General features: G+C 40.5%; 1 protein-coding gene across 1 annotated transcript in view; it reads right to left on the bottom strand.

Annotated features, from left to right (window-relative positions):
* Nucleotides 1–19,372, bottom strand: part of mpped2a (metallophosphoesterase domain containing 2a) — a 103,237-nt gene that overhangs the window by 39,593 nt on the left and 44,272 nt on the right. Inside the window, 1 exon segment of the mRNA XM_080458545.1 lies at nucleotides 12,476–12,701. Within this exon segment, the coding sequence (XP_080314671.1) occupies nucleotides 12,476–12,701 (226 nt within the window).

Genomic DNA, 19,372 nt, shown 5'->3' on the forward strand with positions numbered 1-19,372 from the left:
TCGCACTTTAGGAATCTTGAAATTTAGCTTTCTTCTAAACTCCGGTCCACTCACTGTCTCACTGAACATTTTATGGACGTCACCTGGTAATAAGTTATTCTTTACTTTGTACAAAACTTGAATAGTTTTGAACTCTACCAGATCCATGAATTTTAATGTTCTTGATTGTAGAAATAGTGAATTAGTGTGTTCCTGGAAGTCGACCTACTTCTTACTGCTCTTTTCTGTAAAATACAGATTTTTTTGTAGTGAACTTGCACATGTGTTTCCCCGGAGCTCCACACAGGAAGTTAAATCAGGAAACACCAGTGAATTATAAAGAATGAACAGTGATTTATGGTCTAGTGGAGCTCTGGCTTTGGCCATGACTGCCATACTTGTGGACGGTTTATTTTGGACTTTTTATGTTTTATTTGAGGTTTCCAGCAAATTTTGTCATCAATAATTACACCTAAAAATTTGTTCTGACCCGCCCTCTCTATATCTACACCCTCTATTATTACATTTACCGGATTGATTATTTTACGTTTACCAAAGATGATTATTTTAGTTTTACACAAATTTAAGGATAATTTGTTTTTGTCAAACCATCATTTTAATTTATTTAGTTCTGAAGCGATTAACTCTAAAAGTTGCTGCAAATCCTCACCGGTACAGAAGATATTTGTATCATCTGCAAATAATACAAATTTCACGAGTGTGCTTACTTTACAGTAGGGCTGAACGATTAATTGCATTTGCGATAATATCGCGATATGATAAAACGGGATTATCTAATCGCGAGGGCTGCGATTTGACTGCTCACGTGACGACTTGCGTGTCCTGCGCCCACATATACGTGATGAGCGAGCAGAGCAGCAGTATTAGTCCTTATGAACATCATTCGAAACAGCAGGTGGAAATAACTCCGACCATAACGGAGTTCATAGCAAAAGATATGATGCTCATTTAATGGGCTCCACATTAAGGACTGTCCGACCGACGGGCTAGTAAAAGCTTTGCTCGGGCAAGTGAATCATCTGCCCACCTTGCCCGAACGGGTAGCGGTTTTTAGGGATGGAGCCGATCCGGGATCGGGTTCCGATATCAACGTAATTCACGGATCGGAAGTTTCCAATCCAGCCTGCAGAGATTTCTGATCCATGAAGCCTCGTCTGCTTCACTGTTGCTGAAATGACTCCACAGTGTTTCCCTGCAGCTGCTCTGCTCGCTGGCTGCAAACTGTGGACTGGATTTCCTGAAGGGAGGCGGGTCTCAATGAGACCAGGAGGAATGAGTCAGGAAATCCATTCCACAGTTTGCAGCCAGCAAGCAGGCTATGGAAGTAGCACTGTGCTATCCAACTTTTCATCACAACATGTCGCTGTTTGGACTTACTGTACCCACAACGCAAAGCAACACAGCAACGTGGATGTTAGCAAAACAACGCAGCAACGTGGTTGTTAGCAAAGCAACACAGCAACGTGGATGTTAGCAAAGCAACGCAGCAACGTGGATGTTAGCAAAGCAACACAGCAACATAGATGTTAGCAAAGCAGTTGTACAGCGATGCGGTCGCTTTGTCAACAGACGTCACTGTTTTAAACCTCCAGCTCCCCGAGGAAAATGACGCTGACCGCAGCATCAAAACAATGAACAGCAGCTCCTCCAGGCTGTCAGCAGTCGATTCACACCTCCGTGAAGCTGCGTCCGACTCCGCGCAAAACTCCCTGGAAATAGTCCCAATCATTCATGTTGTGTTCGAGCTGGAAACACTACTGTTGGTGCTGCGTTGCTAAAGAATTTCCCCAGGGATTAATAAAATGATTCTGAGCTTTTAAAGCTAGAACTAGTTTATTATGAGATGATGACGTCACGCAGACCCCCACATTGTCCACATGGAACAAAAATACTTTGACCCTTAATGTCCAGCCCTGAATTCGTATAGTGACCAAGCCTGGTTCAGGGCTTTGATAAGCACAATGGACTTGGCTTGTTGTGGTGAACGCTTACAAGACTGTTAAAGTTAAAGCTAAAGATGTTGACCGGTTAGATGTAAATCTGTACTGACTCTGGTAACAGCTTGTATTTTTCTATGAATTTGTCTAGTCTGTCATTGAAGAGTTTTTCAAGGATTTTGGAGAATTGAGGAAGAAGAGAAATGGTCTGTAGTTTGTGAAGTGGTGTCTGTCGCCGTTCTTGTAAACGGCAGGATAATTAGGCCGATTTTGGCCCCGATTCTCCCCTTCCGACAATCTTAAAGATGCTCAGGTCATCATAAGATAATCTTATCAGATATTGCTGCAGTGTGTGGTGAGTTAAGACTGCTCTCGTCTGCTCGGAAGGATGTCAGGACCGCTTCGATCTCAAATCAGGGATCTTCAACATGTTGGATTGTATTGGCCCGAGTTCTCCTCATGTGTGGTGTCTCCCGAGGGGAAACCGAGCATGAACCTGTTGACTGTGACGCGGAGCCAATTCAGAAAGCGAGGTGACGTAGTGGCGAGGAAACGCCGGACCGGACCGACAACCATCCTCCCGTTGTCTCCACTCCTTTCTTCTTCTTTGATTTCTTAACGGCAGACAGCTACTCCACTCCTTTGACCAACGCCTCTTCTTTTTAAAACGTGTTTTTTCTGATAAAAACACACCACAAACGATCGCCAATACATCGTCTTCGGCCGCCATGTGTGTTGAAGTCTGGAATCACGTTTGATCTCAAGAGGTTTTACGAGACTTGGGAAACCTGGGATTATTTATCGCCATATGTATGGTCTCTTAGGTTTGTGAGATCTGCCGACAATTTTAAAATCCTGCCGTGTGAACCAGGCATTAGAAAAGCAAAGTCCCCTCTGTATTGTGCAGCTCTCAGTTTGATAAGCAGTTCTTTTCTTTCCTGTTTTACAGTGTCCGTAAAGTCCTCATTGATGAAGATCTTAGTTCCTCTTACGTTCTTGGCTCTCTGCAGGATTGTACGAGAACCATCCATCCATCCATCCATCCATATTTGTACATGTACATATTTGTACATGTATGTATGTATGTATGTATGTATGTATGTATGTATGTATGTATGTATGTATGTATGTATGTATGTATGTATGTATGTATGTATGTATGTATGTATGTAACCAAGTTTTGACAAAAACCACCGACACGAATTGTATAAAATTTTCAGGGATGAGTTGTCATCATCCAGGGACCAACTGATATACATTTTGGCACGTTAACAGTTAACCGTTAACCAAGCCCAAAAAACTGCAAAAATAAAGTCCCAATTTTCATCTCATCACACTAAATTCCCATTGACATTTTCCATTAATAAAAGCACTGATACATCTCCCAGAAAGCCTTGCAGCCTCTCCGTAACCTGGCAGCTGAGCCGTTTCCATAGAAACAAGTCACCTTTTGCACAGTGACAGCATCGACATGAGCTAACGGCTATCATGCTGGTGATGCTAACTCGGTTCCGCAAACAAATGTGGCAAAAACTGGCGAAAGTTGCGCTCTACCGAGTGTAGCTCTAGTTCATATTAGTTTTTTAGAGAAATAAGTTTCTACGCGTTTGTTTTTTTATCGCAACAGGAGGACGTGGCTATTGAAGTTGTACTGTAGCTGAGTTATTTGACAATTAAAAGAATAAAAAAGTGGAGAAAATGAGAATAACCCCTTTGCACTGCTCTAATAGCAAAAGATGTTCCCAGTCACGCCCACGTGGCACCGGAGCCCGAAGAGTCTAGGTTCTGGGCTAGAGGTGGTAAACATGAGGACTAAAGATAAAGATTTAAAAGAGCATTGACATACATGACGTGCGGCTCAGAGACGGAGGAGTCCAAGTCCTTCCCGGCGCGGAGCAGAGAGAGTTAACAGCGAGAATAAAACGTGAAACTCCGCCAGACCTTCAGCTCCTCTTAAAGAGCTTTTGATTGACAAGGAGCAGGAGTCCTGCTCGTCCTTCCACTGCGCCGGGGCGAGAGTACGAGCAGGGGAGGAGGCTTTGGTATTTGGTCTGTTAAGCATCTGTCATTAAACAGTACGAGTTGTGTGTCTTTCACGGGCGGCTGCTTTCACTCCATCACCTCTCTTCTTCTTTTTTTCTCCTACAAACAGGAGTGAACCAGACCGCAGCTTTTTACTGAAAATGTTTATACCGGCGCATCAGGAGCAATGAGGTAATAAAGACGCTCAAAGAGGCCCAATGAAATTAGAATCCGTTCAATCCGGTGAGGTGGAGGAAAAATTGGGACTTGCTGAAAAGAACATCTGGTCTTCTTTCCGCTTTATTTGATCCTTCAGAAAATGGTTATTACTGAGTTGAAAAATTCAAATATTCGCTGTCTTCGGGTCCTAAAATGAGAGGATTTGCACGTGAAGACGACGGCCAGACAACGTAAATTACAACGAGATGTCACCTTGGAAAAAACTCTCATGTCAAAGGCCTGAAATCAGGAGCTGAATAGAAGATAAAGTGCAAGGCAGAGGCCCTAGACATTTTTGCTTATAATTTACATCACCTATTTATTTCTCCATTGAAAACTCAAGGGTGTTTTCTTATAGCTGGAATTATTTTAAGCGTTTGTTCGAGTTTTGAAGCAGATACATTTTGCTCTCCTGATGAATTTGAGTGTTATTTCACCTCTTAAAGCAACTTCGAGGGCGGATGGTTCAGATTCGAGAAAGATGGATATGAAAGGACGTTTCCTTGCAGCACATTACAGTGTTTTTGGAGATGAAACAGGAAACGTATTTGCATTTCTTACTAATGGTGCATCATGAAGGTTATTTCTTAAAAAGCTAAAACAGAGTCAAGAAGGTTAGAAAGTCTGCAATTTAGAAGTCAATACTGATGAAAAAGAACTTTTACTCAATGTGAACGTGTATTATAATAGAAAAACACTTTGGTTTTTACATTAAACGGTACATAGATTCATTTAGTTTAGATTTTTGGTATTTTCTCTTTATTTTTTTTGATGAAAAGTTGATTAACTCAAAGTCTTTCGGGTTCCTTGTTGGGTCGGAGCGAACATCTGACGACAAGAGGCAAATTACGTGAAATATGTCTGAAATATCTGTGTCATATTAAAGGATTTATACATAAATATTCATGTTTGTAGAGTATTGACAGAAGAAATTTGTCAAAATTTTTACTTTCTATACAGAGGTGCAGATGACTCTTGACTTTGAGGAATATAACTCAATATAACAATGCAAGTTATGGATATTTTAAATCATGGTACAGAGACATTATGTAAGACTTATTTACTGAATGAGATACCGTGCTGATAACACCACAGGGCTTTCTTCTTCAATCTCTCATCAACTAAAACAAAGATTTTGTACTAGAAACTAAATTTTAGGAAATTCTTCGCTGTTATTTAGATTTACTAATATTTAATGTACGTCTGTTCACCTGAAGCCATTTTATTGGACAAGCAAAGTCAGAGTGTCTCCCTCCATTCTAGTTATCTACGAAGCAGCTTAAATTTCAATTACCGGCATGAAAACTGCTACACAGATAAAGTTGGATTGACTAATAGGAATACAAATATTCCCTAATATAAATTCCTCCCAGTAATAAACCCACAACACTAACATTAAACAACATCTGCATAACTTTTCCCTTTAATCTTGAAGGATTTCGGGGTCTTCATTGTAGTCTAGTGAAGATAATTAGCTGAGGCAACCTGCTGGCACGTTTTCAACGAGAACGTATATTAAGGAGAGAAAAGACAGCTTCATTTAAATCCGCCTCCATCCCCCCAAAAGAGACGACTTCAGAGCAGTTTAGTCTCCCAGTTTTTCAGAGATTAAAAACTTGCGTGGGAAAGTGCAGGTTATGACTGATATGTAAAACAAGCTGTTCTTTAGTGGTCTATACAAATCTTTTCCTTGTAAATGGCCCCACGCTGAACTGACAACCTGCTGCTGATAATTATAAAATGACTTATGTTGGGAAAAGTGCTGCAGCAAAATGTCACTTTTATCCATAAGACCTTTAGAAAAGAAATTTAAATGATGGATTGACTTCAAAAATTTTTAAAAACAATGGCAGTGGTGGGAGCAATAATGGGGAGACAGCTGTATTTCTGCTCATCACTCAATCAGAGCAGCGTGTTTCCTTCCATTGTATAGATTTAGAAAACTGCAGTGACGCTGCTGACGGATTTCAAGCTTTTCCACAAATCACCACAGCAAAAAAAAACTAAAACGTGAAATTATTTTGGCAATACGGTTTATAAGGAGTCAATGGGGGTTTCAAAATGAAAATTAAAGTAGATTTCAGCCGAATGCATACACATAATAGAAGTTACCTTTTCAACAGATGGAGTGATCATGTAAACGTAGTGGAGACACCACAAACATCATGCTTCTATTTAACCCTCTATTGGCCACTTCTTTATTTCTTCTTGTTGCTTTGAAAAAAGAAATGGGGAAGTGATGGGCAAATTGTTAAATTACAATAATGGCAGTTAACAAAAACATACTAATTATAATGCAAGAATTTGAATAAAGGTGCTTTGTTGCTTCAATAAAGACTAAAATAATAATAAAGATCAGTTGCTGCTTAATTAAAATGACTACATCCTCCTCGTCCCTGTGTAACAAATAAATCCTAACTTTTGGAAAATGGTTCATGAACCAGGAAAGTTTGACCGTATCTGATAACTTCTGAAATTGAACTCACTTTGGTCAGTTTCACACTTATACTAATATAATACAGGCATTTATTGGTGTTAATTTATACTGACTTACTCTAAAATTAAGAACGCTTTCAAAACTGCAAAGGTAAAAAGACATTCAAATGAGCCACATAAACTTTTCAAATGTTAATTTTAGATTTATGCAAACAAGGTTTTACGAACAAGGAAGATGGAAACTTTCATGTTAGATTGAACAGCAAAAAGCCAAATCAGCCGTTCTGTGACATTTCATGAGTCGAGTTTAACAGAGGGGCAGCATAACGTGCTGAAAGCTGCAAACTGTGTTATTTAAGGTTTAAAACAAAAAGAACAAATGATTGATATTTTCCTGTGTGCAGTCACAACCGAAAATAGCCAATTTCCTAGTAAAGGTTAACAGCATTTATCACAGGGCTGAAGGCCGAAGTACACAAAGTAGAGCCGAACAAGCACAAACTTGACTGATATATTCGAGGTCAATGCTGAAGCACAGGAAGTTTCTACAGTGGAAACTACTCAACTTACTCCGGTAACACACTGGTCTTAAGTTGGAACATGTACACATTTCAATTTATTATCCAAAAAAGTTCTGATAGTTTGCATTTCGCAAGTTTTCATCCTTTGATTTAATGCTCACACTCACACAGTAATCCTGGGGCACTGATTATTCAGTGAGTTTGGGTGGAAAACGTCTGCAATGTGGCCGTGACTTGATAGAAATGTGAGCAGAAATTAAAAAACATAAAACAAAACAAACATGTTTAGTAGTGTTGTTTACAGATACTTTACTAGTTACTCAAAGCTACACTAATACACTACACTACTTTTAATTGTCTTTCTCATTCAGGATGTCTCAGCAAAGTGGCTGAGACACATTAGCTGGACTGCCAGCACTGTATTGCTGAATCTAATCATTGATTATTTCATTAATTTTAGCTGAATTTACATCATGAGGATGTGCAGATTAATATCATTATTAATAAAACTGTTAACAGAAGTGAAAATCTAATTACTTACTGTTGTGTTTTCAGTCATAATAGCACTAATTTACATCCTCGTATAGCGTGACCCTGCAGACACGCATCCAATCCAACCAAAACACAATCAATGTAATTACCATTTAAAAATTAAAAAAACTGACATAAACCAGCAACATGCAGATGACAGCCGACTCTGCTCTTCCAAAGGGAAGCTGGTGTTTATTTAAAGCTGCTAATGAATCACACACATCCCCGTGTGTACTCGCTGTGGTGTTAATGTTTCATGCTGGTGTCAGGAAAACTGAATTAGTTTCAGATGAATGAAGCACTTTTCCTCCAGTAAACAGGAGATTAGTGAAACAGTAACGAGAAAGGCGACAGCTTTGGCCCAAGTGAGGAATCCTGAGTTTTTTGCTGCTCAAAAGTGGCGATCCATTTTAGTGTTGCTAAAGGGTGGCATGGGTTTCTCTTCATTTTTTAAATGAATTTGTGCTTTGGAGATAAATTAGAATCTACAAAATGAGCTTTAATGCAAAATCTTGAGAGCAAAAACTGCAGTGTGTGAATAAAGCTCTACAAGCTTTTTCATTTAATTTCTGCTTTTTTACTACTTCTTGTTTCCAAAAGTCCTTTGATTTTCAAAGTGAGAAATAGATGAAGATGTCAGTGATTTGACCAAAGCACACGTAGAGCGTACGAGAGTTTTAGGGCTTGTTGGAGCCCGATTTGTAACAACGACCTAAATTGTTATAAAATACATTGTAATAAAACCTAAAATGGAATAACTGGTTGATAATGAGCCAAAAACCTAACAAAATTGTTAATATTACATTATGGGACAGGCAAAATATTCCCCCCCTAATAGTGTAATAATGTTATTACATCATAAAGTGAGTTAATGATTTATGGTTTGGAGTTGTTACATTTAGGTGGTTGTTACATTTTGGGTTATTACATTTTGGGTTGTTACATTTTGGGTTGTTACTACAATTTGGGTTGTTACATTTTGAATGGTTGTTACATTTGGGGTTGTTACATTTTGAATGGTTGTTACATTTGGGTGCTTGTTACATTTTGGATGGTTGTTACATTTGGGTGCTTGTTACATTTTGAATGGTTGTTACATTTGGGGTTGTTACATTTTGAATGGTTGTTACATTTGGGGTTGTTACATTTTGAATGGTTGTTACATTTGGGTGCTTGTTACATTTTGGATGGTTGTTACATTTTGGGTGCTTGTTACATATCGAGCTCTAACGAGGGGCGATGTGGTTTAGGATGTGTAAGTGGGGCCCATCCTGCCACTATTTAACAGTAATCTATTACTGCTGATTGCGTGACGGGGCCTGACTTGTGGAATCGGCAACATTTATCAGGTGCTTGTTCTGCGCTACATTTCCTGAGCGACGCTGTCTCGACTCGGCAGCAGACCGCTGGGGGCTCTGAGGAGCTTCGGCCACCCAGGCGGCGAGCTGTTGGTGAAGCGAGGGGTCATCTCGGGGCTAAATAAGACCTCACACTGGACAAGCGGGCCAGACCTCAGGCCACGGTGGCATATGGGTGTGAAGGAGGTGAGGAAGATGAGGGGGTGTGTGTTTGGGGGGGGGTAAGCTGTCTACTCTGCCTCTCACGAGACCCCCAGCTGTCACAACAGACACTTACCAGCCCTCACACTAAACACCCACCAGGGAGAGAGGAGGGGGAGCATCCTTCCTCTCTCTCTCAAACAGAAGGATGGAAAAGAGGAAGGATGGAAGGAAAACAGTGTAATCTCCTCTTCCTGCTGCTGGGGTGTCTGAGGAATGCTGGGATCTGCCCCGGCCTCTGAAGCAGGCCTGCTAATTATAGCTGCTGCCAAAGGATGAAGGTGTGACCTAAACAGTTATTTTGGGTTGGCCGTGCAGAGAAAGAGAGAGAGAGAGAGAGAGAGAGAGAGAGAGAGAGAGAGAGAGAGAGAGAGAGAGAGAGAGAGAGAGTCGCAGCAGGATGGAGGGAAGCTCCGACCTCCACGCGACGCTCTGCACACACAGCAGAGGAGGCGAGGTCAGACCGCAGGACTGTTCAAATACTGTGAGATGCTGCAGGTCAACGCAGCTTTAGAGTGGAGATAATGGAGCAGAGAGCAAGAAGCAAACTGCAAAGAGTATTTACAGGCTCAATACTCCTCCCAGACAGTCCCATGTTACTGCACTTAAAGAAACAGACACATGGCTTCATTTTATTCAATACCAAATGAGAAAATATCAACTAATTAATTATTCACGGTGAAATCATTTAAAAAGAATTGCCAGATGAGCTGAAATTCTTGAGAAAAATTTTAATTCTGGAAGTAATGATGATATTCAAAATAACCTATTGATGGATTTCTTCATTATTCAACAATCTCAAGCTGTTATAGTGTCCATCAATCTTAAAAAAAAAATCACTAACTAATGCCAAATGCCAAAGAATTAAACTAAAACAAGGTCAGAAGGTTCAAACAGCTTAAAAGTACCAATAAAACCGAGTTAGCAGCAGGAAGCACAATGTATGCACACATGGTCACACAGTAAACAGGTTTCCACCTTATTAACCTTTTTACCTTTATGTGTTTAGAACTTCACAAAAAGTTTCCAAAAGCTGGAAGTGCAGCCTACAAAGTCTACAGAACCACAACTGAACCCAGAGTTCTTAACAATACGGGCCAAACAAATACAGGAAGCTGGAATGGGAAATGATCAAGTAATCAATCAAGCAGCTGTAATATCCTTAATTTCCGGTGTATGTTGGGGTATTTAGATAATCTTAACACAATAAGAGTCGAGATGTTTATGCATTGCAGTGGACGTGTCAACAGATGATGAATTGCAGGGTGGATGATAAAGATTTAAACACTGATGATCAAGAAGATGGAGATGGCTCCGTGTGCTCCAGGAATAATCGGATCCGATTGAATTCATCACATCGTCAATGTATAATTCTGATCTTATACTTGTGTTTTGATTCTCTCCTTAGCTAAATGTGTAAACTGAACATAAGTAATCAATGACGAGCCACGGCCTTATTTTCAGTAAATTTATTAACTGGTGCTTTTGAGCAAAGCTAATGTGAAAATAATGCAAATCAATTTGAATGGCTGGGAACACTGGCACTATACAGATGAAATCCTCCATTTAGAATCAGAGAAGGAGAACTTGACACTGATATCTTTAAAGCAATTTTCAACAATTTATTTGGACTCCAAGAGAAGGTAGTATTTTTTCAGTAGTTTATTTTTGGAGGTTAATTTCACTTTTGAACACAGTTTCTTTTAGCTTCTTATTTTGGCCTTGAGGACACTGAAGCATCTGTTTCCACATTGTTTGTATTGTTCATAAATGTTTAGAACTTCTGTTAAATTATGAGTTCGGCTTCCTTCATGATGCTTCGGTTAAGAGGTTCTTGAAGGTTCTCTCGACCATATTTTATATCATTTATGATTTTGGTGCAGCTCAGTTAGAGAATGTTTCAATAGTTCATCGACTAAAACAGGCATCACATCCAAAGGCTTAACAAAGCTAAGAATGAATGAACACAACAGGGAAAGCTGCTTTTCATTTACTTTACTTTTTTTCCATTTTGAGGTCTATCATGTATAGATTTGAGTGAAATTTCTGTGAAATTTACTTCAGTCAAACACGAGGCCCGTGGACCAAAACCCACCGCAAAAAGCTCCAATCAGCCCCAGAAACCACCAAGCAAGGTGGTTAAATAGGACTTAAAGGATTTGTTTTTTTACATTTCACTGTATTTTTCCGGAGAATGTTTCATTAAAATCTTGCAAAATCCATCCCGTACACTGTGGCCACAAAAAAGAAACACTTTCAAGTGTAAATTCAAAGGTTATTATAGCATTATTTTACCAGTCCAGCCACTCCAGATGAAACTGGACCGTATGTGGCCTCTGAAGTCAAATGTTATTTTGTATACCTCTTTGTAGGTGCTTTTAAATAAGTTTGTTTCTGACATAACATACTATTTGGTAATTTATCACGTCACAATGTAGTACTAAGTAGTCCACAATGCATTAGAATGCACCATTTAGGTGCCCCCCCCCCCCCACAGTAGACAGTTCACCTCAAGCCATAGCAACATGTTAATGTTTTGTTATGTAATTAAGGAGGATGGAAATCAATGAAAGGTAGTGTGACCTGCAGAAATAAATAAGGCAAATGTTTATAGAGAAAGAAACAAATGTGTTAGAAAGAGAAAACCAATTTTCTTAATACCATTAAACTTCATATCAATAACTCTTAAGATACATTCATGCTGCTACAGTTACTATTTCTAAACTTGTTAAAACAGTGGAATTTTAATAATTCCCAATAAAACTGCTAAAAACAACCCTGACGACTCAGCAGCCGTCTCTGGAGAGTTTCCCATCACGACCTCTCTGCTCAAACACTTGTCACTTTAAAAAAGCTGCCACCTGCCTCTGTGTTAAAAGCATGCAGCTTACGCCCCCTTCCACCTTCTCCACCTCCTCCTCCTCCTCCACCCACACCTGAGAGCCTATTGACAGAGTGTCCCGGTACCACACGTATCACTTAACCCTGTGTCAAAACACAGGTGTAACATAAGCCGGGGGAGCAGGCGAGGGTCCTGAGCTCATAAAGGAATGTGCGAGCTGGGAATAGCACCCTGCGCATTACAGGGGCCGAGTGTGGAGCCACTGCATGGTGGAGAGCTGGAACAGAGCCAGAGGAGAGGAGAGGAGAGGAGAGGACGCACTCCCGCCTCGCCGATCCTCAACACGGAAGACACTCAAAACACACACCGGCGAGGAAAGAGGGGGGACGGAGGGTGAGGGGGGCTTACCAGGGTGTCCCGTATATCCGGAATCCCTTGATGGTGACGTCCGAGTCCTGCAGGTACACACAGTTTGTGAGGAGTGACTGGACATTGTCAAAGTCCTCTGGTTTGAGTTTGGAGACTGAGGGGAATCGGTAGTAATCCTGCTTGACCAGCTCGGCCATAAAGTCCTTATCGAAGGTCAGCTCGTGGTTCCCGGCGATCACCACCTTAAACTCGTACGGGAGGCCACCTGAAAGAGACGGCAGCAGACGGAAATCAACTTCAGACGGCCTCAAGGTGACTGGACGGACATAACGATGCAATAGAAATGTTACTAATCTTATTTACTTAAAACTAACAGTGTGTTTATAGACAAATTTTACTCAATAAAAGTGCAAGCATTTTATATTATTCAATTACAGTATTTATGGACTAATTACACTTGATATCTGCATTATATTGGGTTAAAACGACAATCTCAGGTTCACCACAGAATGAGGACAGGAGTCACATCTAGTCTGCAGTCAGTTCTTCATGTTGACCCAAAATTAAGCTTTATATTGCATCAGTCTGAATCATTGTGTCATAAACTCACTGAACTGAAACTTACTTCACTTAAAGAGAAAAGAAATAATAGAATTCAGCATATTGTAACATTTCTGAGCTCCAGTTAGTCAGAAGAGACAGTAGCAGCAAACCAATTCAATGTCTGTGTTAACTTCCAATATTTCAACTAAAAGTGAGAAAATATTTCCAAACAGTGATTTGGAGTTAAGGACAAACAAGCAAAACTGAATACCTGTACATTTTGGGAGAGGTTTGCAGATGGTAAATAACTAACTTTGGGGATTCCATTCATTTATAAAATTTTGACAAAACATTACCACGAGGCCTTCATCAATGTTTCGTCCAGTTTGTCAATCAGTAGGATCGACACATGTATTCTTTAAAGGTGTCATATCATCCAGCTTTTCTACTCTTTCACATGGTCTCGTTGGTCCCAAAACATTGTATTCAAAGTTTATTGCCCGAAATCCAGATTTTCCTTGATTTCCCTTCATTTGAATCTTGGATCATAGGAGCTGCATTCAGAATCTGCTGTGTCTGTGTGAGCTGGACTGGCTCCGCCCACACATGCCCATCTTGGGAAGAGGAGGAAGTACTTCCTGTCGTGGCGCTGTTTGAATTTTTACTGATTTGTAATATTCGTCTTTATTCTGTTTCTCTCTTTTGCAGGAGGTCGCCACATATTTAGATTTATCTACCCGAGAAAGGCTTATTTACATCCTACAAATCTTTCACACGCTGCATATTTTATTCATGTTGTGCAGTACGTCCCTCCTTCAAGGCAGAGCAGTCCTGTAAGTAACCACGTGGGGTTAGTCTGTGCTTTCCACCTCGGCCAGTTTCCACCGGAGCAGCAAGCCCAAATATTTCAAACGTGAAGGATAAAGTCTCCTGGTAGCTGCCTGCCCGCCTAACCCCGAGCACAGATCAGGACTGCGGCGAAACTCAGATAATTGGAGGGGAAAAATACGCTCAATTCAAACAGTCACAGAGGTTAGAACCACAGCTGACGGCTCAGCTTGACCCCGACAGACCACCGTCCATCTCTGCAGATGCCAGGCAGGTGGAGGAAAGAAAAAAAAAAAAAAAAAAAAGCATGAACCTGAACTAAATGGAGAAGAACACCTATTACAATTCTCTTCCCCTCATCTTTCAACTTCCTCTGTGCCCTTTTCGCTCGGCTCCGTCTAGGTGATTTGTCCCGGTTCCCCTCCGCCATCAAGAAACTGACTTACTACTTTATTCCAGCCGACCGAGCACTCAGCGAAAGGGTCTGGCCTTCATCACCCCTGTCTTCACTCTCCACATTTCTCTCTTCCTCCACTGGACTCTGTTTTTAGGACTCTCAGCCACCAGGCCTTCTTTTCCAGCTTGTTCTGGAGGACCTGCAGCTGATCTAATTTACTAGTTCTGTCCGAAATTGTTGATATTCAGCTCAAAAAGCCCTCGATTAGACACTGTCACAGAAGGAAAAATGTACTCAAAACAAACCCGAAAGACAAAAGACACACAAGAGTAACAGTAAAAATGAAAAGGCTGACTTAAAATAGACTCAACTGTACTGAAATGTTCTGTATTTAGTTAGAATGTCAAGATCGTTGATGAGGACGTATCCTACTAAAGTGGTAACCAACCTGGTCATGAGATCATGGCTTGTCAACATTAGATTTGCATATTCAAAAGAAAACCAGAAAAGACACTTAAGGAATCTAGAGCAGAATTAGACCTCAAAAAATATGATTGTGCTCGTCTAACTTTGGTTGAGTTACTTGTGATTGGCTCTGACGTCATATTAGATCCACAGCTTCACTATAAACTGGTTTTCCATTAATCATACGAGCATCTTCACAGAGGACACCGTTATAACTCCAGTGTGATTTAAACTCAGCAGGTTGGACTCACACGGATCATCATCCAGGAGGGGGCTGCAGTGACAGAATATATTGTGATATAATTCAGAGTTGCATCTCTCACCACTTACACACATCACAGGAGTATTTTACAGATTAACAAGTAAAATGTCGGCGTCCACCCACAATATTGGAGTTTGACTGACAGGAGAGTATTTGCTTCCACACTATTGGCTGAAGCCTTGGCTTCTGTCCCTCTGTCTTTATATTACACAGCACCATGGCCGGCAAAAGCAGGCGTGTATGATGCAAGCCAAAGAGGGAAAATTGAATAAAACCCTGAGTATAGAGTCCCATAAAGTGTGTTCGTTGAAAAAAAATGGTTTTGATTCATAATGGTAAGTGAAAGAAAAATATGTGAGTGCTCTGCTCTATTTTTCATTCCACAATTGGAACAAAACCTAATAGAAACTGAATACAAATTCAATCAAAACACGCTGACTCAATACAGACAGATTAAAAAATACCATCCACCGCCATCCAACTCAAAAGTATGCGTGCGCGCGCGCGTGTGTGTGTGTGTGTGTGTGTGTGTGTGTGTTCTCTAAAGCTGGAAATGAAAGAATCATGGCTCCCTGGTCTATAGGTTTCATTCCCGCCGCTCTAAATTAGCTCTTGTCGCATCTCAGGATCATAAATTCCAGTCTAACCTTAAATGAGAGCGCCGTCTCTCAAGTCCCCCAGCACTATAACTGGATCACACACAGACACACACAGACACACACACACACACACACATTCACACACACACACACACTGAGCGAATCATCTCCTGCAGCACCAGACAGAGAAAAGCTGGGGGAAAACATAATTACCATCAAACAACTCCATCTCCATTACTCCACGGGGAATTTCTACTGCTTTTTATTGCCACCGTGATACATCTTCCAGAGTCTTGATGGGAGTGATACACCTAGATTTATGCTTTATTCTTCACTGACAAACAGGGATATGAAGGAGAATAAAAAGAAGAAATAATATCAAAGAATAACTGTGAAAAACATGAACTTCTGAAATGTTTTGTCATACTTCTCAAAAAGTCAGACAAGCACGGAGACAAAAAAGAAAAATATGCACAATCAAAACATTTCATTTAGAAAGTGTTTTTCACGGCGTAAAACTAAAAATACAGTCTGTCCAACCAGGGTGAATGGGAGCTGCGTAAAAAATAAAAATAAAATAAAAAGCCACACTCGACATGAAATCACGTAAATTAAAAGAGGGAAGCATCTGAGACAATTACACTGTCATCTCCAAGCATGTGTGCTCAAATGAATCCTTTAGGAAATGTGAGAGGAATGAAAAACACGTTTTCTAATTAGTGCGGAAGCAGAGAAAATGCCGTTGTTTCAATCAAAGAACCTTTACTCATCAGTCGTCGTTCAGACATCTGGATAACGTCGAAAACACCTCAGGATGAAAGAAACTGGCACGTGAAGTTGACTTTCCGGTTCTACCGACAAACTCCAGGAAAGGAAAACTTTGACAAACAAAAATAATTAAACCAAAGTTTGAAACGCCTCGCAAGGCCCCCGACCACAAATAAGAGTTTAGGAATAAAGTAACAGAGTTCTACGCAGGATGAAGAGGGAAGTCTGGAGACAGCCGTGATATTTCTTCGATTTCCCGTCTCTGAATCACAGAAGCAGCTCTGACTTCGGCACACTTACTTTTTAAAACAAGCCACATCAAGCTGCAAAGTAGATCAAGTCATTTCAAAATAAACATCCTGTTGTTGATAGACCCTGTTTCACTTCTTTGAAAGACTACTACCTTTTTTTTTTTTCATGTGTTGTCTTGACGATTGCAGTGGGCGGGGTTAATGTGGGGACGTGAACATACCACCGCGCTTCGCTATCTTTTCCATTTCCTCTCGGGACTTTTACATTTGAGTTTTTTGTAAAGTCTAAAATATCTTAACCAGAACTAACGTGTTTTTTTGTACTTGACACCTCAAGAAAACAGATTTCCTTGTTATTGTTAGTATGGAGAATATACGTACGACCACTTCAGCCGCTTTACACTTTCACCCATTCACAACTGCAGGAGGATGTAATACAAAGACTTTGACTTTAATTGGGAACAACCTGAGATTCTTCTTGGCCAAAGACTCTTCGACATGCAGACATGCCTCGGGATGGGAAAGTGACCTGCTCTACCAAAATGCATGGCAAAGATAAAGAAATGAAGGAAAAATCTACCAAAATGAACACGTCAAACACACATCTGTCACACTCTGTGACAAACAAACAACGTTATTTATCAGCTTTTATAAAAATCCCTAAGCTCTTTTGTTAAGACGATTATTTTCAGGTCAACTGAAAAATACAGAACTGACTATGCAGGTATCAAATACGTGACACGCTGGTGAATCTCGTCTATGATTAGATGGTTTTTACTATAAAGACCTTTGATCACTTCCACCACGAGTAAAACGCTCTATTTATCAGCTGAAAACCGAACAAGATATTCAAATGTAGTTTAAACAGCTTAATGACTGAGTGCTCCAGTGTACTTGTTTGTTTCTCCCAGATTGTTTACTGATATACAGTGAATGCAGTGCGTAACAAAAGGTTTACAAGTTTCTATAGACTGTTGATGCAGCAAAGCACCTCACTTCTCTGCAATGATTCCAGCATTGGCTGCTTATTGTGTAAATCATGAAGACTTTCATTATTGATTAAAATGTCAGATATCCTCTGAGGTAACCAACTGTCTGATCACTCAGATAACTGACAACTAATATAGTGACAGAAACTTGTTTGGTCGAAAAAGACAAGGCAAGGCAAGGCAAGGCATATGTATTTATGTAGCGCCATTCAAGAGCCAACACAAGGCCATTGACAGTGCTTCACAAAAGTTATACACATTATACAGTTTTTCAACAAGTTCACATGAGTGTCAGAGGTCCAACAACATCGTATTCAAAGTGTATTTCCCCAAATCCAGCCTTGGTCCTGAAGTTCATCCAGTCTAAAAGTCCCTCTAGTAGCTCCACTGAGAACAGGCCGTTTCTGTGTCTCTACCTTTAAATGCTAATGAGCTGTGTCTGTCCACGACTACTCCACGTCTGTTTCCCAGGTAGCATTTTCAAGGAGGAAAAATGGCGTCCACACGTAATTTTAGAGGACAGCGCTCATCTACCTGAGGGATGGTCAAAGTGAGCGTTCACTACCAGAGGGAGGGGTTATTTGTGCGCATGATGTCATGAAGGGAAAAGCTGTGATTCGCCTGTATGAGCTCACAATCACTAAAAAGTGAAGCAAGCAAGTGAAGGAGATGACAGACTTTCCTCTGGAGCCTCATACACAGACTAGGGTGACACATTACATTTAAAAAGCCGACATAAAGTGAATGTTGTATAATATGGGATATTTAAATCCCGTAAAGAGCTGATTGGACGGCCAGGTTGCACAAAGTTTACACAAAATGACTTAGTCCTTATTCACACAGAAACACACCCGGTGCCGCGGCCGCTGGGAGCAGCTTTTAGTGGGAGATCAGAGGCAGCGCTGCACATCAGATAGGCTGGGTCAGGGAAAACACGCTCCTCGACATCGATCTCCAACGATCTCTTCCAAGAGGCCAAACAGCAGTCGATGGCACAGACAAAGTGCTGTCTCCTCTGTGGAGTGTGGAGTGAGGAGGAGGAGGAGGAGGAGGAGGAGGAGGCAGCCGAGCAACAGTCGCACAACCCCGTCTTTAAAACAGCTCCCGATGTACAGAAACATCTACAAAATCACATTTGTTGATTTTGTTTCACCAAAGTCACTTAAATATGTACTTGTCTCTGGTAGTAAATGCTTTTGATTGTTGCAGCTCTAATCGGCATGACGACAATAGATTTTCCCAGCGATTAATTTCTTTGTCAACAATTAAATTCTTTAATTAAGACAAGTCACTTAGTACAAAAAAAAAAAAAAAAAAAGGAAAACATTCAGAAAACAGTAAAAGTATTTTTAACAATTGGGACCAAAACACAATGTGTGTATTAAGAGCCATTTGAAGCATTTAATAACAAACTCCCAACAACTCAATTTAGGTGCTGCTGGAATATGAAGCAGTTTGCATCGTGCAGGTCGCTCAAGTCTAATCCCATATTCCTGATTTTATTGAGGCATCCTTGAAATTTTAAATCCATTTTGCACATAGAAACATTTACAGGAGAATCAATAATAATAATAATAATAATAATAATAATAATAATGAATATCAGGAAACAGGAGTATCAGGAAAAATGGCAGGTATACACAGTGAGAGAGAATCAGCAAATTATGCAAAAAAGAACCCCCCAAGCCTGGACTCAAACTGGAGCTATTCTTCCTGTGAGAAACAGGTGCTTCGAGCCTTCAGTGTCAACACACCTGAATTTGTTTGGCCAAGAAAACCAATAAATCAGGTTGGTCAAAGCTTAGAAACGATATCGGATGGAGGCCTTCCAGAA

This window comes from Lipophrys pholis (assembly GCF_963383615.2).
Source record: "Lipophrys pholis genome assembly, chromosome: 2".
In the NCBI taxonomy this organism is placed as follows: domain Eukaryota; kingdom Metazoa; phylum Chordata; class Actinopteri; order Blenniiformes; family Blenniidae; genus Lipophrys; species Lipophrys pholis.